This window comes from Eubalaena glacialis, chromosome 14, assembly GCF_028564815.1.
Source record: "Eubalaena glacialis isolate mEubGla1 chromosome 14, mEubGla1.1.hap2.+ XY, whole genome shotgun sequence".
Taxonomy (NCBI): domain Eukaryota; kingdom Metazoa; phylum Chordata; class Mammalia; order Artiodactyla; family Balaenidae; genus Eubalaena; species Eubalaena glacialis.
The window spans coordinates 63,559,395-63,583,653 of NC_083729.1; the positions used below are offsets into that span (position 1 = coordinate 63,559,395).

At 42.4% G+C, this 24,259-nt stretch overlaps 1 protein-coding gene across 3 annotated transcripts in view; it reads right to left on the reverse strand.

Annotated features, from left to right (window-relative positions):
* Positions 1 to 24,259, reverse strand: part of SFXN5 (sideroflexin 5) — a 118,426-nt gene that overhangs the window by 51,686 nt on the left and 42,481 nt on the right. For all 3 annotated transcript variants that reach the window (XM_061168781.1, XM_061168779.1, XM_061168780.1), the window contains exons 7-8: positions 2,095 to 2,148; positions 1,030 to 1,086 (exon numbers count right to left, since the gene is read on the reverse strand). In XM_061168781.1, coding sequence (XP_061024764.1) covers positions 1,030 to 1,086; positions 2,095 to 2,148 — 111 coding nt within the window. The remainder of the gene's footprint in view (positions 1 to 1,029; positions 1,087 to 2,094; positions 2,149 to 24,259) is intronic.

Here is a 24,259-nt window from a genome sequence, read left to right on the forward strand (position 1 = left end):
GCAGATCCAGTTTAGGAGGGCTAAATGTTGCAAGTGGGCTGTTTGGCACCCAGAGCATTTTCTCGGGGGACATGGCAGTGTCAAGGTGGCCACAGCCTGGCTGGCTCTCCCATGCAGGGCTTCCAGGCCAGTAGGAGACAGTTGCTAAATATTTCTACGGGAAAATGGATCCCAAGTTGCAACACGGAAAATTAAGGAAGATCTGAGGAACTACGACAGCAATTCTGGAGGTATTTGGTTTAAGGTGAATGGGAGCCATCTAAGCAGAGACGTCTGTGTGTGAAGCATGAGCAAGGCATGGGTCGAAGGTTTAGATGGGAGGAGGGGGAAGGTCCTCAGAGTATCAGGCCCTGAAGTTGCTACCATCCAGGACAGCTCATAACTCCCCTATCACTCCCCACCAAAGTTATAAATGTCCAGACCCTCTCCTCCCCAAACTGACAGCCCCCCAAGGGGAACTAGATTCCTCTCCTCTGCTGCCTTTGGATGGAAATGTGGGAGAATGGACCAAGGGGAAAGGCAGCCTTGCCAGCGAAGCAGGGGCCCAGCCGCTTCCTAGAGAAGAGAAGGGTGGCTGGACCTCCACTGTGAGCTCGTCCCAGGAGTGCAGGGGACTTTGGGGAGGAGGTGTCAGTCCTCTCAGACTCCTCACCCTCAAGAGCAGCCCTTTAGCTTTGCAGCCGACAATCTTGGGGCACTGAGGCAGCTTCCAGGCAAGCTTGGAGGAAGTTTAGAGGAAGTCAGTCCCCACGTGGCTGATGCTGTCCTGATCCAAGATCTGGGTTTAAGCGTTGCCCAAGGAGAATTCTGAAGCCAGCGGAGCTCATCCCTTCGGCCGCGCGCGCCACACTCCCACGTCCTGGGCCTCCGTCACTTCACGTGAGCAGCCCCTCCCCAGCGGGGCCCCTCCTGAAGGCCTGGCAGTAAAACCCAGAGGAGAAGCCCTGATGGTGGCATGCCACACTGTAGCGAGGGAGAGGGTCACCCCAGCCTGAAGCCTGACACCGGGTGGTGGTCTGCAATGCTCACCTTCGTAGCGTTCCGGTTTGCATAGTTGACACAAGCGTTGTGGCTCTGGTTCAGCCACTGAAAGGCAATGGGGGGAGAGGAGAAGTCAGGAAAGGTGTGGTCACCTCCCTGGAAGCAGGCCTGGACCTGGGAGGCCACACCCCTCCAGAAAGACACGGGTGTGTAGTTCACGGTAGTTCCATCCATCCCCTGAGTTAGCGTGAGCAGCCATCCTGGTTCGCCAGGACGGTGCAGTTTTAGCACTGAAAGGCCCCGGTCCCGGGAAACCCCTCAGTTCCTGCCAAACCAAGACACTGGTCCCACCCAGGCCAGCTATCCATCTCAGTCCAGAGATGGCCACCTCTCCCAAAATTCTGGTGTTCACTGCCCCAAATGGGCCCCACTGCCTTTGCCACATCACCCTTTTTATATTAATGACTGGACAGAAGCCAGTCATTAAGCCCCTGGAATGCCCGACAGCTCTGAGCCTCTTTCAAAATACCCCAGCCCAGTGCCCTACACCACCCGCAGAGCCCAGACACAGACACTATTAGGAGCTTTTTTTTTCAGGAAGACTCTGACATTTTCTCCTGAAGACAGACAGGTTTTTCTTCCTGCCCCTCTCTCTCTACATAGATACATACCGAGCTTCTACTGTTTTCAGAGAGCCATGCCCCAGACTGTCTCCAAGGGCAGAGACCAGGGTCCGTGATGCTTTTTCACCCACCTCACTACCTTGGAGTTGGGGGTGGATTTCCTTCCCCACAGATCTGGGTAAGTCTGATGTCAAAATGAGGCTGTAGGGCTCAAGGTCACTGGCCATGGGACAAGCATCCAGGTGAGGGCACCCGCCAGCCCTCATCACCTCTGTGCAAAAGTCAGAGCACCTGTAATGGCCCAAGACTTGGGCTGCAGGCCCAAAGTCCTGGGGTTTCTCCCAGTGGCTTCTGGGTTAGGGAGGAGTAGAAAGTGGGGTGACTTTCCCCGAGGGGCCTGGATGGAGAGGAGACACTGGGGCAGGGTGTTCCAACCAGCACTTGTTGGGTGCCCCCTTCAGGAGCCCTCTGCTTGCAGGGAAACTGTTACCTGCCAGAAGACAGTGGATGCCAATGTCTGATTGGGCAAGAGAAGACCAACCACCTATGAGAGAGAGAGAAATGGCTGAAGAAGGCAAAAGAAACGCCCTACACTTTTGCAAAGAAAAATGACACAGCCACGAACAAAAGTGAGCTGGATCTGTACAAACTGATGTGTATGATAAGTATATTCAAACTACTGCCCACAGTGAGATGATGTACGATGAAAAAACTTGGTTGCAGAATTATATGACAACATAATCCCATTTTTATAAAGAAAAAAAAATCTCACCAGATATATCCACATACACAAACACACATACATATACATATCTCCAGGCATGAAAAAAATCTGTAGCACAGCAGGTAGATGTCCCTGGAGGTCGGGTAACATGGTAGTTTCTCACATTCTTCTTGAATATTTCTGTGTTCTTTTTAACAGTGGGCATGCATATTTTCATAATTGGTGGGCAGGGGAACAATAAAAACAAACCAGCAAACAAAAGGAACGCCTTTACTTCCACCCAGCTAACCCGGCTCCTTCACACCCTAGCCATCCAATAGGATTTTTGTGAGGATTCAATAAGAATCATTTCAAAGGCCTTAAGTGCTTTACAAAGACAAGTAGGGAAATTTATATATTATCTCTGGGCCCCCATGAAGCAACACCTACACTATGTTTAAGCTATTGAATGAAACATAGATGTCTAATAAGTATTTGTTGAATGTGCGAATGAATGAACAAATACACACATATGACCAAGTCTGGTTACATAAGTGTGGATCCATTAGTCCCAAAGCTCAAATATCACATAAGACCTAGACTCAGTGACTTTGTCTTTTTGGTTTAAGTCAAGATTAATTGCCTGATCTTGACACTGACCAAATCTTAGACTTCAGGGATCCATGTGTGTCTCTCAAATTTACCTTTTGAGTGCTTGTGTGCAAAATAACATCTACCAAGTGCTGCTGTATATGGAAAAAATGTGCACAGCCATCCACATATTGACTTATTTATTATTCTTGCAGATAAAATGGCTCTTTGGCAAGAATTTCTGTAAGGAATGTGTAAACATTCAATTCTATGCAGTAAATCAAATTCTAGACATCCTTAGCAGCATTAGTAAATCATGTTTTAAACATTAAAATGTTTTAAAACAGCGAACACGCACACACAGTTATATTTATTGGCCCATATCAGTTTGAATAAAATTACATAATGTAAATCCATTCCATAGTCCAATGAAGAATTACCTTATGATATTCTTCTCCCCAAAATAAGATCCCAACTTGATTTTTCTTTGCAATGACAGCTTAGAGTGCTGGAGTGAGAATCAGGAGACCTTGGGTCTTAGCCTAGGCTCCATCCCTGTATGATCTCCAGCAGAAGACATGCCCCTTTGGGGTTCTAGCTTTCTCCCTTATAGAGCGAAGAGGTTGACCTTGGAGGTCCTGTCTCAGTTTAAATTCTATTCTCAGGTTCCAGGTAGTAGGTGTGAAGTCAATACAAATGGTCCCATCGTCTGTAAAGGGAATTTTCCCACCAGTCCTGCCAAGAAGTAACCCCAGGGGACCCAGGGCCTCATCCTAGCGCCCCAGTCAGGAGCCAGACCATAGAGAGGAAGCTGAGCCTAGAGAGGCCTAAAGCTGGGAACAGACAGCATGAGCCCGCGAGTGTGTGTTTGAATTTGTGTGTGTGCATTTGCATGCATGTGGATGTATGTATACACATGTGCATGTCTGACTGCCTCACAAAGCCTGAGGAAATCAAAGCTGTTTTCCACTGTTGGGAACTCAGCACATCATTCCCCCTAATCCGTTGGTTTATATAACACTGGTGTGTTATGAAATACATTGTATTCTCCCCCTCAATCCCCTTTGTGCCCCCTGAACAGTGCTTGGGTCACCAGGACTGTCATAAGATGTGGCCCATGGGACTCGTATTTACCAGACAGCTGTTGTCCAGGACACTCACTGCTCATTACGTTGGACCCCATTATGAATCCACGTGGAGGAAATTTTTCTGATCTCAGGATCAGAAATTTATACTTCTGAACATCTAGTTTGCATCTGTCTTGCAAACACTGGGCACTCAACTGTGTCCCTCTTTGCACTGACTGTCAAGATGCCCAGGCCAGGTCATCTTACTTGTTTTTTCTTGTGGCATGCATTTTTTTATGTGCTATCAAGTTTGGTTCAGAACAAACCATAGCCCTAAACTAAACCAAACTAATACCCAGGCTATGCAATACACACACACACACAAAGTGTAACCAGTGAGTTTTTCACCTTGTTGGCCAACCTGACCAGCCTCCTGTCCCTAACTTCTGCCCAAACACGGGCCTGATGTCCATGCTGGGCACCTCTGACTCCGCATGCTTTCTTAAAGAGATGAATTGATTGATTGATTTTGCTAAGCACTTCTCCTTATGTCATTTGCCATGATCCTTATTATAACTCTGGGGCTGATTCACTTTGTTATAAAGCAGAAACTAACACACCATTGTAAAGCAATTGTACTCCAATAAAATGTTAAAAAAAAAAAAAAAGAAATGATAATGCCCTAAAAAAAAAAATAATAATAACTCTGGGGCTCAGACAAAATAGAGATTACTTTCTATATTTTGCAAATGGGGCAACAGAGACTAGAGAAATTCAGTGATCTGCCCAAGGCTTTAAAGCAAGCTAGAGAAAGAGTCAGGTCTCCTGATTCCTGGCTTGGGGGCCCCAACTCTCTGATTTTAGGGGCTCCTTCTCCAGATCACCCGCCTGAATACAAAAGAAGAGTCACATTCTATGCCCATTTTCGAGCATCTTCTATGCACTGAGTCCCATACCGCTCCCAGTGGAGATTACCAGAAGAGATGAATATATAGCATCTAACCACAATAAACACAAGGACCAAACAGGAACATGTATGAGAATGCCCTTTATAACTCCTGGGCATGAAAATGACAAGATGCTTTAAACAGGTATCTGGATGTGTGTAAAATTGATAAATTCTAACATCCAAGCAGGAGTTCAGGAAGGGAGAGGTCTGGCTATCTGCCAAAGGAGGTGATAGGATGGAGCTGAGGTGTGCATGTGTGTGCTCGTGGGAGCAGGAACAGCTGAGAGACTGGCTTCATTGAAGGAGGTTGTTAAGGAAATCAGCAGACGGGAGTCCGGGGAGGGTGAGGTGAGAAGGCAGCGGACCACCATGCCACATTGGCCAAATGGGGTCCCAGGGAGCCATCTGAGGCTGAGGCAAGAGGAACAGGGATCCTGCCTTCCAGGTCCTACAGTCAGGCTGGTGGGGCCACGAGCACGCAGGTGCCAGCCCCATTCCCTATTAGGCAACACGTAGCACCATCTGCACAATCCCAGGAGCAAGAGCAGATATTTTATAATTTCCTTTTTTCTTTTTAAGTCTAAATTAAAAATAAATGTTCCTTCAGTTCTCAGATGTATATCTCTGCTGCAACCTGCCCACATTCCCTCACGCTGCCCTTTCCAGAACATGGCAGGGGAAAGGAGGAAAGAGATGAATAGAGAGAGGGAGCCAGTCCGCCGGCTTCAATGCCAGTGGATTGCACCTCTTCCAAGGAGACGCTTCAGGCGTGGCCGCGTGGCGGGTGGAGAGAGCCCAGAAAGCGGCTGGGACCAGGGAACGTAGAAGGAGAGCCAACAGCCAGAATTCCCAGCCCAGCCTGCACCCTATCTTGCTGCAGGACCTCGGCCAAATCGCACATCCTATCTTTGCTCCCATTTATAGTTCATAACACGACTGGGGTCCCCTCCACAGCTCCCACCCCCGGCAGCTGTCCTCTCCACACATCTGTCTGCCTTTGGTTCCCCTTCCCCTTGGGTGGCCGGCCATGGGCCCTGATGATCAACGCTCAGGCTCTGGTGGTGGGAGGAGCTGGACTCAAATCCTGGTTCTAGTGCTTACCGGCTGTGTGACCACACACAAGTTACTTGAGTTCTTTGTGCCTCTGTTTCTTCATCTGTTAAATGGGGACAATCCTGGTACCTCTCTGGATGATCAAGAGAGGAAGTAAGGCGTGGAAAGAATTTGGCACAGTGTCTGGCACACAGCACGTGCTCACTAGGTGTTGTTAAATGTTAGTATCGTTCCTTTCCTTCTATCTCATTCTTTTCTAGTCTTTGCTGGTCTCTCATTTCTCTGAACTTCACAGTCTACATTCACAATTGAGCATCATTTAGCCCCAATCTTGTCTTTGAACACAAGGCTTATCCCATAAAGGATAGTGAGTTCCTGATGGTAGAATTAGGGCTTTTCTCTCTGATGTCCCCCAAAGCACTCAGCACAAAGCTGGGCCCACACCACACACTGGAAGAACATTGCTAATTCATTATTAAGAACATTAATTCATTCTCGGCTAGAGAAAAGATCCATGATGGATTGTGACAATGACCACCGTCACCCATCTCTTCCTTAGTCCTTTTATTAAAGTCTGATTGCATGAGGCTATTGGCCTTTGGAGAGGGGGGCAGATTGAGTTTTGGTCCCAATTCTTCACTCCTCCCTGCATCCATTCCCATGCCAGGGGAGGAATTTGTTTCCATGCTCTTGGTGTTGCTTGGCCATATGACTTGTTTTGGCCAATGGCATGTGGGAGGAAGTGGCAGTGTGCCAGTTCTAAGCCCAGGCCTCAGAGGCCTCATATGTTTCTGCTGGCCCTCTGTGCTCCTAACATTGCCAAGCGGAGACATGTCCTGACTAGTGTCCTCATCCGAGGATAAGATGTGAGGAGCAGAGTCCAGCCTGGGTGAGCTGACTCCCAGTTGACCCCAGACCTGCAGTGAGAAGCAAAACTGCCTCGGTCAAGCCCAGTCTAGATCAGCCAAGCCCTGGGTAACTGCAGATCCCTAAGAATGAATGCTTATGGCTGCCACTGAAATTTTGTGGATGTTTGTTACACAGCACTATAGTAGCAAGAGCTGATTGATACAGGGATTACTACATATGAAGAGTGAATATGCTATCCTCCTTGAGAAAAATTTTTTACCATTACTAATGCACCTTGAATTATATCTTCCCTAGTGATACTGGTTCCTGAGCAGCCTAGCTTATCTACCCACTCCACCTGGTGACCATTAGCCCAACTCTGCGGCCTCCCTGGCTAGTCCAGGAAGAAGGGAAGTTTGTGTTTGAGCCTCGTCTCAGGACAGAATCAGGAATGGGGCCAATTGCACCCATATGGCAACTGGCTCACAAGAAAACTCACATCTTCACTTCAGGCCTCCGCTGTCAGAGTGTTCTAACCTCTGCAGAGAGATGAGGTCTCAGTGTGAGAGAGAGGCACCACCAAATATCTCAATCTGCTTGGCCAGAACTGGGACACGAACAGTTGAAGACAAGGACAAGGAAGCAAGGCCTCTGGTCACAATTCTGTGCACTGTGATACTGGGACTCAGAACTGAGCAACCCCCTACCCCATAAGAAAGTGACTTAGCGATAAGAAAAGAAGACTTTTTAAAAGTATTTTAAAACTCCAGAGGGGAAACAGGGTGTGTGCCAAAACAACTGGGTGGTGAAACTTAAGTCAGAGGAAGACCACAGGGCACAGAATTGCCTTGCTTGGCAAAATAATGGCAGAAATAACTGGTCCTCCCACCCTCCACCCCATCTCCATTTGGCTAATCCCTCCTCATCCTCCAGGTTGCAGCTTAGTTGTCACTTCCTCCAGGAAGCCTTCCCTGGCCCTCAACATGATGTTAGATTATATGCTCTCTCAGCACCCTGCCTGCCTTCTTTGCAGTATTCATCTCAGTAGTAAATATCTGTTTAAATTCTATCTTCCTTGAGAGCTTCCAGAAGCTTCAGAGGGGTGAGACCATATGACATTCACTTCTCAAATACCTGGGAGTCCTCGCTGGCAAAGCAACAGTCCTTTGGCATCATACTCTTTTCCTCCACACTGACTCACTCAATTCTAAAATGTTCCTCTTACTTTTCAAAAGACCTTCCATGGGCCCCAGAACTCAACAATTTGCCTGTTTTTTCCTTCTACTTTGTCTCTACCTTCTGATTTATATAGCTAATGATCTGAAAAGTAACACTTCGGTGCATTAGGGGTGCTGCTATTTAAAGGATCCCAACCAGTTAAAGAAAATATCTTTTGTCAAATGAATGTTTGTCCCTGACTGGCAATTCCAGCTTAATGTGCAACAACTCTTGGATGGTATAAATTAAGCCAAAATGACTGGTATCCGAGTCTGGGACGAGGAGGGTTGGAAGGTGTCAGAAAGGCCCTGGGACTCAGCCAAATCCTCACATAAGTGAACCCTCCATGGTCCACCCTTCCTCCCCGCAGAGATGACTTGACTTACACCAGCACTTTTGGAGAAATGGGGTTTCTAAGTCCACACGATCATCTGCAGTGTTAAAATGAGAGGGTTCAGAGTAGAGTCCAAGCTCCAAATGTCCCAAGACAGAAATCTGGTTTGGACATAACCCGAGGCCTCTGGACTCACTGACAGGATGCTCCCGGTCTGCCCTCCTCAGTCTCCCAGCTGGATAGGGGGGTTCTGGCCTTGAGTTCTGAGACTTCCAGAATGACAGGGGTAGGGGAGAGGAAGACAGCAGCGTCAGGGAGCTCAGGGCTGAGAGGGGAGGCATGATGTCACCTGGGAGAACCTCAAGCCCACAAGAGGAACCCAGCTCCCTGCCCTGAGACATTATGGGAGCCAAGGGTAAAGGCTGGCAGCTGGGGAAATGCAGAGAGGATGGGATGGGGGCCAGGACCCTGGCCCTGCCTCTCCCCAGCCACACATGCCCGGAAAGGACAGGGCTGCACACTTCTCAGTGGAAACATGGGAATTGAGATGCCAGTTATAAGAAGTGACCACGGTTGGTGGGTTTCTTCTGGGAAGGTACCTGAAAAAGGGGAGCCATGAACTGCACCAGCCTCGGGAACAGCCTTGGTGGTGCACTGGCTTAGCCGCCATGCTTATGTATAAATTGGGATCTCTTTGCCACACATCAAAGGGGGAAAAGTTTCCATCTTCAAATGTTAAGCTTAAAATAAGACACTACATGGGTGCCAGTAGATCTGTGAAATCTGCTGACTAAACTGGCACCAGCTTCTGGGAAAAAACCAGCTCGTTTCTCCTGAGCTCTGGGAGTGAGCAGGGTAGGGGCGGGGTTACTCTCAGGCAAGGTGACAACAGCGTGGGGGGTCAAGTCAGGGATGCTCACCTGGGCAGGAGGCAGTTTAGATGTTGCTTCCAGAAGCATCTTAGTCGAGGCACCTGCCAGCCTTACTCACTCCTTCCCTTTATCACTCAGGGACCCAGTTCTAGCACATTCGCTGGCACCCCATTTCTATTTTGGTAAGCATTTTAGTGGTTTCTGCATGTGTATATTTCTTACCCATTCTATCGCAGCAGGGGCTTCCCTAAGGCATGGACTGGAACCTTCACTCGCCTTCAGCCCAGGCGTTTGCTGAGATGTTCAGCGCTACCCGGCGACAGCAGGGTCTTAGGGGAGCTGATGTGGCTGGTGGGAGCCAGGCCTCGGGTGGAAGTGCCGGGACAGCCACAGTGCTCCCTCCTTACTGTGCGAGGCAGTGGCCCCCGGGGGGGAGTGGGACCAACGAGTCCTCACATTGCTTATCCACGTCAAAGTGCCTGGATGGAAGGCTACAGGTTCTCCATGACCAGTGGCTCCTCTTGGGACCTGGCCTCTGGCCCAGCTGTTCTGAATCCCGGAATACAACTATTCGGGGCTAGGAAGTGAGGCTAGGTGAGTCTGTCATTTTGGCTCTGGCTGCCACTGAGGCCATCCCAGGTCATGCTGCCCATTCGCCTCAGTCAAGTGTTCATACAGGATCTCAGATTCCAGGGATTCCTATTCTCACATTCTACACATTTATCCACAAAGGGATGTTTGCTCCAGGCTGGGAGAGGACTGGTCCTGATAGGACATTCACAGCGTCTACTTCAGCAGTAAACCCCTGAACAACATGGGAGAGGATCAGCACCCAAGTTCCCATGATGCCTAGAAGGCCATAGTGACCCTGAAGTGATTGATTTGTCTTACGAAGAGGAGAGAGTGGAAAAATATGGGGTGTCCTCAGTAACACCTGTGAACTAGACACAGTGCTGGCATCCCTTGGGTTAGCTAGTTTATCCCAGTTGATGGCAGTCATTAATTTTGAAAGGGTCCAGTTGGCCTCTTATGAGGAATAAGCCCCAAACTCAACTTCTCTGGCTTGGGAGAGATGATACCGCCAAAAGATATATCTTTTTATTTTTAAGCATTGATGGAATATTTATTAAAATTACTATGGCAGATTCTTGTTTGCCTACCTATAGCTATTCTTCACTTCTTTCTCACTAACAGAATCCTTATAATTAGGGATTGACTATATAGCCAGCTAAGTTCTACATGGAATATAAACAGAATTGTTCTGTGACGCTTTGAAGAAGACTACTTAAAGGGAAATGACTCAGCTAGGAGGTACATCCTTTTACTTCTCCCTTCTTTCTCCTCCCTGGGATGTGGCTGTGATGACTGGAACTTCAGCAGCCATTCTGGGCTATGAGGTGACTGACACTAGAAGGCAGCACTGAGAATGGTGTAGAAAAATGGAAGCCTGGATTCCTGATGACTGTGGGGATCTGCCTACCTCCAAAATTCTTTGGTATGAGAGAGAAATAAATTATTTTGTTTAAGTTACTGTTATTTTGAACTTTTTGTTATATACAAGTGGTCCTACTCCTAACTGATATAATCATATACTATGCTACAAAGAAAACCATAATAAATCTCAAATGGCAAAATTGTAGCAGTCACTCTCTCTGAAAATGAGATAAACTAGAAAATAATAAAAAAAGAATATATCCTTTTAAAACCCAGTCATTTGGAATTTAAAATGCCTTCTTCTGACTATCTAACAGACTAAAGAGGATTCAAAGCTATAATTTCAAACTTATTTAGAAAATAAAAACATAGATCACTATATATGAAAACGTATTAAACATAGCCAAGTATTCGATATACTCAGAAGCAAATTCAGAGCCCTAAACAGCTTCATTAGAAGGAAAGAATGAGAATAAATAAGAATAAATTCAAGGCAAAAGATTAAAAAAACAGCCACAAACAAATCAAAGAGGAAAAGTGGATATTATAAAAACAAGAGCAAAAATGAATAAATTAGAAAATGAAAACAGAAGAATTGATAGATACATCTAAGAACTGATTCCCAGACACAACTCTCACAAATCTAGTTATTTTAATAAAGGAGATGGAGGTGAGAAGTGGGGACAAGACTCAAAACTCAATCCAAGGAAAGATCATTATATTTTAAAAATTAATATTTAAAACTTTTCTACAACAAAGACACCAGAGAGTAAAGGAAGAACAGCTGGGAGAGAGATTTGCAATATATATAATTCAAAGGATTAATATCCAAAATATATAAGGAATGCTTACAAATCAATTAGGAAAATACAGCAAATGGAAGAATGGACAAAGGATGTTAACAGCTAATTCACGGAAGAGGAAATGTAAATAGCCAATAAATATATGAAAAGAAGTGAGATCTTTCTGGTGTTCAGGGAAATGTGCATTGCCTTTTACACAGCAAACTCAGTTTCTGGAATGGGCCCTTAAGAAATCATCATACTTGTGCAAAAAGAACTTTATAAGGATTTTTCACAGCACTGTTATTTCTAATAGCAAATAATCAGAAACAATCTAATTCCATCACTATGGGAGAGAATGCTACTCAGCAGGAAAAACTAAGAAAGGAGGGAAGGAAGGAAGGAAGGGAGGGAGGGAAGGAGGGCGGGAGGGAGGGAGGGAGGGAGGGAGGAAGGGAGGAAGGAAGGAAAGAAGGAAGGGAGGGAGGGGATCCTTATGTAGGCAAACTGCTAAGTGTAATTAAGCTATTTGCAGATAAATAAGTGTATTTTTACTTATAAAATATATCTATCTAAAAACAAATTTTTAGTGATGATTCATATCTTTGCAAATGCCTAGAAAAAAGCCTGAAAGTTCACACCAGACTTCTCACAGAGGTTACTTCTGGGAATAGATTTGGAGTTGAGGGTCGTCAGAGGAACTTTTACTTTTTTTTTTTTTTTGCATTGTTTGAATTCCAAGCTGAGAGAACATATTCATGTATTACTTGTATAACTTTAAAAATATTCTTTAAAAAAATTCTTGGTGATATTTTTGAATTCCAAAGAACATATTCATGTATTACTTGTATAATTTTATAAAATACATGGAGAAGTTTTTTTTAATCCTAAGGATATTTCTGCACTCCAAAGATAAAGAGAAAAAATACCAAAAGATCCCAAAGGGAATGGGGGAGGTTTACCCATAAAGAAAAAGAGAATCAGGCCAACTATTGTTCATGTATAAGAGGGAAAAAACGTCATTTCAGATATGCAAGGACTCAGAAAGTATTGCCCACACACTCAATATTATTCAAAGAAGTACTCTAGCAAAACATAGAGAACACACACACACACACGAAAAGCCTAAAAAATTGTGAAGTTTAATATAGGTGTTAAGCAAGGATTCAAAAAACTGGTGAGATTCCAGATTATTTCCAAAATCTTGACAGGTGTGTATGGGTGAAATGGTAGAGTAGAGAGTAGGGTAAAACGGTATGCTAAAAGTCTCTTCCTTTATGGGTAGGGTTGGGGAGGTCCTATTTACTATTCAATTATTGATATTGATAAGGTAGATACAGCGAAATCTCTCCATAAAATATTATAGGAGAATGGTAATTAGAGAGGATTAGGATGCTCCCCTTCCAAACTACTTAAGAAAGCAAAAGGACCAATGAAAATTACCACTCTAGTACAAATCAGGAAAATAAATGGAAACAATAACAAACTTGATAAGAAAACCAACTAACAAACTGCTTGATGGCTGGGATAAGTGCTCACAATAACCAGTGGCAGAATAAATATGAATGGGTTCCATTAATTATTAAAGTTAAAGACAGAGTTTCTCAAACTGGGTAAAAAAAAGTAGAGTTCAGCTCAATTTTGTCTACGAGTGACATATACACAGAAATTACATATCACTCTGATATAAATGTGTAGGCAACAATTTACAAGGCAAATAAACAAAATGGGAATAGAAATATTAATATGAGATGAAATAGAATTCAAGACAACAATATTCAATGAAACAGGGATATTTCGTGTGTGTGTGTGTGTGTGTGTGTATGTGTGTGTGAAAGAAAGAAAGAGAGAGAGGCGGGAAGGTGGAGATTATAACATCAAGAAGATAAAAATGTCATGAACACACCAAACCCCACTGCACTGAAATATATACAGCAAAAACTATAAGAAATGCAAGGAAATTAAACGCACACAATTACAGTGGGGGAAACATAACACTTTCTCAGAATATTTCAGAACAATGTAGAAGTTTCAGGGAAACTACAAAAGGATAGTGATGAGAATGATATTCCCTATACATGTTGATATATATTTAAAATATATGTATAAAATGAAACATAGCAAGCATACAGAGAAGTCTAGAGGATACTACAATGAATATCCACATACTGCCAAATCTTATCATTTTGTCAAATTTTTGTGAAAATTTTATCTTTTTAAAAGATGAAACATAACAGATACAAATGAAGCACTTCCTGTTCTGCTAGATTCCATTGCCTTCTCTCTCTCTCCAGAGGTAAGTAGTATCATGAATCTGCTGCTAACTGTTTCCATGAATGTTTTTATGGATCCTTGAAAAATATACCCATAAATATATATATAATATTGCTTTGCATATTAAAACATTATATAAATGACATCAGACAGTATTATTACTCTGCTACTGTTTTTTCATTCATCATTGTTTTTGAGATTTATCAATACTGATAAATGTAGCCCTGTTCATTATTTTCTTTCCTGTGTTAAGTATTCCATTGCACGACTAAATCATGAATATTTATCCATTCTCTTGATGGACATTTCAGTGGTTTCCTTCTTTTTTTTGCTATTATAAACAATGCTGCAAATATTTTCTTTTCATATTTAATGTGTTTTGTGTATGAGGTGAAATCTAACTTTCTTTTTCACATAGGTAGCACCATTTGTTAGATGGTCCATCCTTCTTCTCCACTGATTTGTCAAATATCAAGCTTCCATATGGGTATGGGCATGTTTCCAGACTTTCTATTCTGTTGTAATGATCTATTTGCTTATCCCCAAACCAAAACCAAACTGTCTTATACTACTTAGTAGGGTGACTCTCCTCTTACCATCTCATTCTTTTTTTTTTTTTTTTTTTTTTTGGTTGCGTTGGGTTTCCGTTGCAGTGCACGGGCTTCTCATTGTGGTGGCTTCTCTTGTTGCGGAGCACAGGCTGGAGGCGCGCGGGCTTCATTAGCTGCGGGGCGTGGGCTCAGTAGTTGTGGCGCGCGGGATTCAGAGCGCAGGCTCAGTAGTTGTGGCACACGGGCTTAGTTGCTCCGTGGCATGTGGGATCTTCCCGGACCAGGGATCGAACCCACTTCCCCTGCATTGGCAGGCGGATTCTTAATCACTGCGCCACCAGGGAAGTCCCACCACCTCATTCTTGAAAATTGTCTTGGCTGTTCTTGGCCCTTAGCTTGTTCATATAATTTTTAGTATCAACTTGTCAAGTTCCATGAAAAATCCTGCTGAGATTTTTTTTTTAAACATCTTTATTGAAGTATAATTGCTTTACAATGGTGTGTTAGCTTCTGCTTTATAACAAAGTGAATCAGTTATACATATACATATGTTCCCATATCTCTTCCCTCTTGCATCTCCCTCCCTCCCACCCTCCCTATCCCACCCCTCTAGGTGGTCACAAAGCACCGAGCTGATCTCCCTGTGCTATGCGGCTGCTTCCCACTAGCTATCTATTTTACATTTGGTAGTGTATATATGTCCATGACACTCTCTCACCCTGTCATATCTCACCCCTCCCCCTCCCCATATCCTCAAGTCCATTCTCTAGTAGGTCTGTGTCTTTATTCCCATCTTGCCACTAGGTTCTTCATGACCTTTTTTTTTTTTCCTTAGATTCCATATATATGTGTTAGCATACTGTATTTCTTTTTCTCTTTCTGACTTACTTCACTCTGTATGACAGACTCTAACTCCATCCACCTCATTACAAACACCTCCATTTCATTTCTTTTTATGGCTGAGTAATATTCCATTGTATATATGTGCCACATCTTCTTTATCCATTCATCCGATGATGGACACCTAGGTTGCTTCCATGTCCTGGCTATTGTAAACAGGGCTGCAATGAATATTTTGGTACATGACTCTTTCTGAATTATGGTTTTCTCAGGGTATATGCCCAGTAGTGGGATTGCTGGGTCGTATGGTAGTTCTAGTTTTAGTTTTTTAAGGAACCTCCATACTGTTCTCCATAGTGGCTGTATCAATTTACATTCCCACCAACAGTGCAAGAGTGTTCCCTTTTCTCCACACCCTCTCCAGCATTTATTGTTTCTAGATTTTTTGATGATGGCCATTCTGACCGGTGTGAGATGATACGTCATTGTAGTTTTGATTTGCATTTCTCTAATGATTAATGATGTTGAGCATTCTTTCATGTGTCTGTTGGCAATCTGTATATCTTCTTTGGAGAAATGTCTATTTAGGTCTTCTGCCCATTTTTGGATTGGGTTGTTTGTTTTTTTGTTATTGAGCTGCATGAGCTGCTTGTAAATCTTGGAGATTAATCCTTTGTCAGTTGCTTCATTTGCAAATATTTTCTCCCATTCTGAGGGTTGTCTTTTGGTCTTGTTTATGGTTTCCTTTGCTGTGCAAAAGCTTTTAAGTTTCATTAGGTCCCATTTGTTTATTTGTGTTTTTATTTCCATTTCTCTAGGACCTGGGTCAAAAAGGATCTTGCTGTGATTTATGTCATAGAGTGTTCTGCCTATGTTTTCCTCTAAGAGTTTGATAGTGTCTGGCCTTACACTTAGGTCTTTAATCCATTTTGAGTTTATTTTTGTGTATGGTGTCAGGGAGTGTTCTAATTTCATACTTTTACATGTACCTGTCCAATTTTCCCAGCACCACTTATTGAAGAGGCTGTCTTTTCTCCACTGTATATGCTTGCCTCCTTTATCAAAGATAAGGTGACCATATGTGCGTGGGCTTATCTCTGGGCTTTCTATCCTGTTCCATTGATCTATATTTCTGTTTTTGTGCCAGTACCAAACTGTCTTGATTACTGTAGCTTTGTAATATAGTCTGAAGTCAGGGAGCCTGATTCCTCCAGCTCCATTTTTCGTTCTCAAGATTGCTTTGGCTATTCAGGGTCTTTTGTGTCTCCATACAAATTGTGAAATTTTTTGTTCTAGTTCTGTGAAAAATGCCAGTGGTAGTTTGATAGGGATTGCATTGAATCTGTAGATTGCTTTGGGTAGCAGAGTCATTTTCACAATGTTGATTCTTCCAATCCAAGAACATGGTATATCTCTCCATCTATTTGTATCATCTTTAATTTCTTTCATCAGTGTCCTATAATTTTCTGCATACAGGTCTTTTGTCTCCTTAGGTAGGTTTATTCCTAGATATTTTATTCTTTTTGTTGCAATGGTAAACGGGAGTGTTTTCTTAATTTCACTTTCAGATTTTTCATCATTAGTATACAGGAATGCAAGAGATTTCTGTGCATTAATTTTGTATCCTGCTACTTTACCAAATTTATTGATTAGCTCTAGTAGTTTTCTGGTAGCATCTTTTGGATTCTCTATGTATAGTATCATGTCATCTGCAAACAGTGACAGCTTTACTTCTTCTTTTCCGATTTGGATTCCTTTTATTTCTTTTTCTTCTCTGATTGCTGTGGCTAACACTTCCAAAACTATGTTGAATAATAGTGGTGAGAGTGGGCAACCTTGTCTTGTTCCTGATCTTAGCGGAAATGGTTTCAATTTTTCACCATTGAGGACAATGTTGGCTGTGGGTTTGTCATATACGGCCTTTATTATGTTGAGGAAAGTTCCCTCTATGCCTACTTTCTGCAGGACTTTTATCATAAATGGGTGTTGAATTTTGTCGAAAGCTTTCTCTGCATCTATTGAGATGATCATATGGTTTTTCTCCTTCAATTTGTTAATATGATGTATCACGTTGATTGATTTGCGTATATTGAAGAATCCTTGCATTCCTGGAATAAACCCCACTTGATCATGGTGTATAATCCTTTTAATGTGCTGTTGGATTCTGTTTGCTAGTATTTTGTTGAGGATTTTTGCATCTATGTTCATCAGTGATATTGGCCTGTAGTTTTCTTTCTTTGTGACATCTTTGTCTGGTTTTGGTATCAGGGTGATGGTGGCCTCGTAGAATGAGTTGGGGAGTGTTCCTCCCTCTGCAATATTTTGGAAGAGTTTGAGAAGGATAGGTGTTAGCTCTTCTCTAAATGTTTGATAGAATTCGCCTGTGAAGCCATCTGGTCCTGGGCTTTTGTGTGTTGGAAGATTTTTAATCACAGTTTCAATTTCAGTGCTTGTGATTGGTCTGTTCATATTTTCTATTTCTTCCTGGTTCAGTCTTGGCAGGTTGTGCATTTCTAAGAATCTGTCCATTTCTTCCAGGTTGTCCATTTTATTGGCATAGAGTTGCTTGTAGTAATCTCTCATGATCGTTTGTATTTCTGCAGTGTCAGTGGTTACTTCTCCTTTTTCATTTCTAATTCTATTAATTTGAGTCTTCTCCCTTTTTCTTTTGATGAGTCTAGCTAATGGTTTATCAATTTTGTTTATCTTCTCAAATAACCAGCTTTTAGTTTCATTGATTTTTGCTATTGTTTTCTTCATTTCTTTTTCATTTATTTCTGATCTGATCTTTATGATTTCTTTCCTTCTGCTAGCTTTGGGGTTTTTTTGTTCTTCTTTCTCTAATTGCTTTAGGTGCAAGGTTAGGTTGTTTATTCGAGATGTTTCCTGTTTCTTGATGTAGGCTTGTATTGCTATAAACTTCCCTCTTAGAACTGCTTTTGCTGCGTCCCATAGGTTTTGGATCGTCGTGTCTCCATTGTCATTTGTTTCTAGGTATTTTTTGATTTCCCCTTTGATTTCTTCAGTGATCACTTCGTTATTAAGTAGTGTATTGTGTAGCCTCCATGTGTTTGTATTTTTTACAGATCTTTTCCTGTAATTGATATCTAGTCTCATAGCGTTGTGGTCGGAAAAGATACTTGATACGATTTCAATTTTTTTAAATTTACCAAGGCTTGATTTGTGACCCAAGATATGATCTATCCTGGAGAATGTTCCATGAGCACTTGAGAAAAATGTGTATTCTGTTGTTTTTGGGTGGAATGTCCTATAAATATCAATTAAGTCCATCTTGTTTAATGTATCATTTAAAGCTTGTGTTTCCTTATTTATTTTCATTTTGGATGATCTGTCCATTGGTGAAAGTGGGGTGTTAAAGTCCCCTACTATGATTGTGTTACTGTCGATTTCCCCTTTTATGGCTGTTAGTATTTGCCTTATGTATTGAGGTGCTCCTATGTTTGGTGCATAAATATTTACAATTGTTATACCTTCCTCTTGGATCGATCCCTTGATCATTATATAGTGTCCTTCTTTGTCTCTTGTAATAGTCTTTATTTTAAAGTCTATTTTGTCTGATATGAGAATTGCTACTCCAGCTTTCTTTTGATTTCCATTTGCATGGAATATCTTTTTCCATCCCCTCACTTTCAGTCTGTATGTGTCTCTAGGTCTGAAGTGGGTCTCTTGTAGACAGCATATATATGGGTCCTGTTTTTGTATCCATTCAGCCAGTCTGTGTCTTTTGGTGGGAGCATTTAATCCATTTACATTTAAGGTAATTATCGATATGTATGTTCCTATTCCCATTTTCTTAAATGTTTTGGGTTTGTTATTGTAGGTGTTTTCCTTCTCTTGTGTTTCTTGCCTAGAGAAGTTCCTTTAGCATTTGTTGTAAAGCTGGTTTGGTGGTGCTGAACTCTCTCAGCTTTTGCTTGTCTGTAAAGGTTTTAATTTCTCCATCAAATCTGAATGAGATCCTTGCTGGGTAGAGTAATCTTGGTTGTAGGTTTTTCTCCTTCATCACTTTAAGTATATCCTGCCACTCCCTTCTGGCTTGCAGAGTTTCTGCTGAAAGATCAGCTGTTAACCTTATGGGGATGCCCTTGTGTGTTATTTGTTGTTTTTCCCTTGCTGCTTTTAATATGTTTTCTTTGTATTTAATTTTTGATAGTTTGATTAATATGTGTCTTGGTGTGTTTCTCCTTGGATTTATCCTGTATGGGACTCTCTGTGCTTCCAGGACTTGATTAACTATTTCCTTTCCCATATTAGGGAAGTTTTCAACTATAATCTCTTCAAATATTTTCTCAGTCCCTTTCTTTTTCTCTTCTTCTTCTGGGACCCCTATAATTCGAATGTTGGTGCATTTAATGTTGTCCCAGAGGTCTCTGAGACTGTCCTCAGTTCTTTTCATTCTTTTTTCTTTATTCTGCTCTGCAGTAGTTATTTCCACCATTTTATCTTCCAGGTCACTTATCCGTTCTTCTGCCTCAGTTATTCTGCTATTGATCCCATCTAGAGTATTTTTAATTTCATTTATTGTGCTTTTCATCGTTGCTTGGTTCCTCTTTAGTTCTTCTACGTCCTTGTTAAATGTTTCTTGCATTTTGTCTATTCTATTTCCAAGATTTTGGATCATCCTTACTATCATTATTCTGAATTCTTTTTCAGGTAGACTACCTATTTCCTCTTCATTTGTTAGGTCTGGTGTGTTTTGACCCTGCTCCTTCATCTGCTGTGTGTTTTTCTGTCTTCTCATTTTGCTTATCTTACTGTGTTTGGGGTCTCCTTTTCACAGGCTGCAGGTTCGTAGTTCCCGTTGTTTTTGGTATCTGTCCCCAGTGGCTAAGGTTGGTTCAGTGGGTTGTGTAGGTTTCTTGGTGGAGGGAACTAGTGCCTGTGTTCTGGTGGATGAGGCTGGATGTTGTCTTTCTGGTGGGCTCGTCCACGTCTGGTGGTGTGTTTTGGGGTGTCTGTGGCCTTATTATGATTTTAGGCAGCCTCTCTGTTAATGGATGGGGCTGTGTTCCTGTCTTGCTAGTTGTTTGGCATAGGGTGTCCAACACTGTAGCTTGCTGGTCGTTGAGTGAAGCTGGGTCTTGATGTTGAGATGGAGATCTCTGAGAGATTTTCGCCATTTGGTATTACGTGGAGCTGGGAGGTCTCTTGTGGACCAGTGTCCTGAAGTTGGCTCTCCCACCTCAGAGGCACAGCCCTGATGCCTGGCTGGAGCACCAAGAGCCTTTCATCCACACGGCTCAGAATAAAAGGGAGAAAAAATGGAAAGAAAGAAAGAAAGAGGATAAAATAAAATAAAATAAAGCAATTATAATAAAAAATAAGAAAAAAAATTATTAAGAAAAAATTTTTTTTTAATTTTTAAAAATAGATTTATTAATTTTTTATACTAAAAATAAGAAAAAAATTATTAAGAAAAAAATTTTTTAATTTTTTAAAATAAAAACTGTGAAAAAACTTATTAAAAATTTTTTTTTATTTTTTTAAAAATAGAAAATAAGGAAAAAATTATTAAGAAAACATTTATTAGGGGAAAAAAAATTTTTTTTTAAGTAAAAATAAAAAAAACGGACGGACCTAACCCTACGACTAATGATGAGAGCAAAGCTATACAGACAAAATCTCACCCAGAAGCATACACATATACACTCACAAAAAAAGGAAAAGGGGAAAAGTTAATATATCCTGCTCCCAAAGTCCACCTCCTAAATTTGGGATGATTCATTGTCTATTCAGGTATTCAACAGATGCAGGCACATCAAGTTGTTTGTGGAGCTTTAATCCGCTGTTTCTGAGGCTGCTGGGAGAGATTTCCCTTTCTCTTCTTTGTTCGTACAGCTCCCGGGGTTCAGCTTTGGATTTGGACCCGCCTCTGCATGTAGGTCGCCTGAGGGCGTCTGTTCCCCGCCCAGACAGAACGGGGTTAAAGGAGCAGCTGATTCAGGGGCTCTGGCTCAGTCAGGCCGGGGGGAGGGAGCGGTACGGAGGAGGCGGGGCGAGCCTGCGGCGGCAGAAGCCGGCGTGACGTTGCAGCAGCCTGAGGCGCGCCGTGCGCTCTCCCGGGGAAGTTGTCCCCAGATTACAGGAGCCTGGCCGTGGCGGGCTGCACAGGCTCCCGGGAGGGGCGGTGTGGAGAATGACCTGTGCTCGCCCACAGGCTGTTTGGTGGCGGCAGCAGCAGCCTTAGCGTCTCATGCCTGTCTCTGGGGTCCGCGCTGATAGCCGCGGTTCGCGCCCGTCTCTGGAGTTCGTTTAAGTGGCGCTCTGAATCCCCTCTCCTTGCCCGCCGCGAAACAAAGAGGCAAGAAAAAGTCTCTTGCCTCTTCGGCAGCTGCAGACTTTTTCTCGGGCACCCTCCCGGCTAGCTGTGGTGCACTAACCCCTTCAGGCTGTGTTCACGCAGCCAACCCCAGTCCTCTCCCTGGGATCCGACCGAAGCCCGCGCCTCAGCTCCCAGCCCCCGCCCGCCCCGGCGGGTGAGCAGACAAGCCTCTCGGGCTGGTGAGTGCTGCTCGGCGCCGAGCCTCTGTGCGGGAATCTCTCCGTTTTTCCCTCTGCGTCCCTGTTGCTGTGGGATCCGTGCTGATAGCCGCGGCTCGCGCCCGTCTCTTGAGCTCGTTTAGGCGGCGCTCTGAATCCCCTCTCCTTGCGCGCCGGGAAACAAAGAGGCAAGAAAAAGTCTCTTGCCTCTTCGGCAGCTGCAGTCTTTTTCCCGGACTGCCTCCCGGCTAGCACCGAAGCCCGAGCCCCAGCTCCCAGCCCCCGCCCGCCCCGGCGGGTGAGCAGACAAGCCTCTCGGGCTGGTGAGTGCTGGTCGGCACCGCTCCTCTGTGCGGGAATCTCTCCGCTTTGCCCTCCGCACCAATGTGGCTGCGCTCTCCTCCGTGGCTCTGAAGCTTCCCCCCTCTGCTACCCGCAGTCTCTGCCCACGAAGGGGCTTCCTAGTGTGTGGAAACCTTTCCTCCTTCACAGCTCCCTCCCACTGGTGCAGGTCCCGTCCCTATTCTTTTGTCTCTGTTATTTCTTTTTTCTTTTGCCCTACCCAAGTACGTGGGGATTTTCTTGCCTTTTGGGAGGTCTGACGTCTTCTGCCAGCGTTCAGTGGGTGTTCTGTAGGAGCAGTTCCATGTGTAGATGTATTTCTCATGTATCTGTGGGGAGGAAGGTGATCTCCGCGTCTTACTCTTCCGCCATCTTGCCCCTCCCCCCCACTGAGATTTTGATTGGAATTTTATTGACTATAATTAGAAGAAAATGGGTATCTTCATGATGACGAATATTCCCACCCAAGGTGATGTATTTCTCCATTTATTTAGATCTCCAGTGTCCTTCAATAAAGTTTTATAAGTTTTTCCATAAAGATCTTGCACATCCTTTCTTGAATTTATTTTTGGTAACTAAGTGCTATTATAAATGCTTTCTTTTTAAAAAAAATATCATGTTCTAGATGTTTGTTATAGGTTTATAGGCATACAGCAATTATTTTGTATACTTGTCTTACATCCAGAAATCTTATAAAATAGTAGTTCCAATAGTTTGCCTATTCTCATGAAATTTTGTTTATTCCTTTCCAACCCTAATACTGGTCATTTATTTTTTCATGTCTTATTGTACTTGTTAGTCTCCTAGGAAAATGCTGGATAGAAGCACTACTATCAGGCATTCTTACCCTGTCCCAGACATTAAGATTTTACCTTTATTTGATTCATCTTTAAGAATGGTTCTTGCTATGGGGTTGGGGTTTTTTTTTGTTTTTGTTTTTTGACAGATATTGTATTAAGTTAATGAAGCTCCCTTTTAGATCTAACTAACTTTCTCTTTTAAAAAAATTATAAATGGAGTTATGTTTTATCAAATGATTTTTCTGTATCTACTGAGATCATCATGTTTCTCCTTCAATTTGTTAATGTGATGAACTATATTAATACATTCTCTAATGTTACCATTTTTGGTAAATCTTTTTTGATATATTTTAATACAGTGCTGGATTCAACTTGCTATTATTTCATTTAGACTATGTGTAATTTCATAAGTGATATTGGCCTATAATTTTTCTTTCTTATACTTACTTCTTTGGTATTGGTCTCAAAGTGCCTCATAAATGAATTGGGGAATATTTCCTCTTTTTTATTCTCTTTAAAGAGTTTTGTAAAGATTGAGTTTGGCTATTCCTTTGAGTGTAGTCACCTGAAAGATCATGGGAGCCTAGTGGTAATTTCTGATTTGTTTGTTACTTCTTTGGTGCATATATTTTAAGCAACTGATCTAATTTCTTTCTATTTACAGGTCTTTTCAAATTCTATATTTCCTCTTGCTAGGCAGTTTTTGGTAACCTGTACTTTCTCAGAAATGTATCCATTTTTTCTAAGTCTTCAAATTTACTGCCCCAGATTGTTCAATGCATTTTGATCTTTTAAACTTCTATTATATCTGTAATTATTATACTTTTTAGTCCTAGTATTTTTTATTTGTATCTTCTCTCTTTTTTCTTGCCCGGTATTGCCAGAAATGTCTATTTAATTAGTCCTTACATAGAAGCTAGGAAGTTACCCTCAAGATATATCTCCAACAATATCAAAACACATATGCACAAGACTATCTATTCTTGCATTATTCATATTGGCAAAATAATGGAAATAGTCTAAATGTCCATATGTAGGAAAATAGTTGAATAAATTATGGTACTTCCATGTAGTATACTACTACGCAGCTATTTAAAAAAAAAAAAAAAAGAATGAGGAAGATAGCTATAAACTGATACACTGTGATTTCCAGGATATGTCATTAAGCAAAAAAAACATTGCACAAAAGGGTTATATAGTATGGTACCTTTTATAGAAAAAAGAAAGGGAAATGTATTTGTATTTGCTTATTTTTACAAAAAGAAATAGGAAGGATAAAATTATTTACTTAGAGAGGATGGGTGGGAAGGAGGTAGAAGGGATAGAGAGGGAAATGGGACTTTTATTATGCCTTTCTTATATAGCTTTTGACTTTTGAACTATGTTGACATTTTATATAGTTCCCAAAATAAATCAATAAGAATGGGGAAACATCTGAAATTCAATGGCAACAGAAATGAATAAACCTAACTGTATATCAAATAAATAACATATA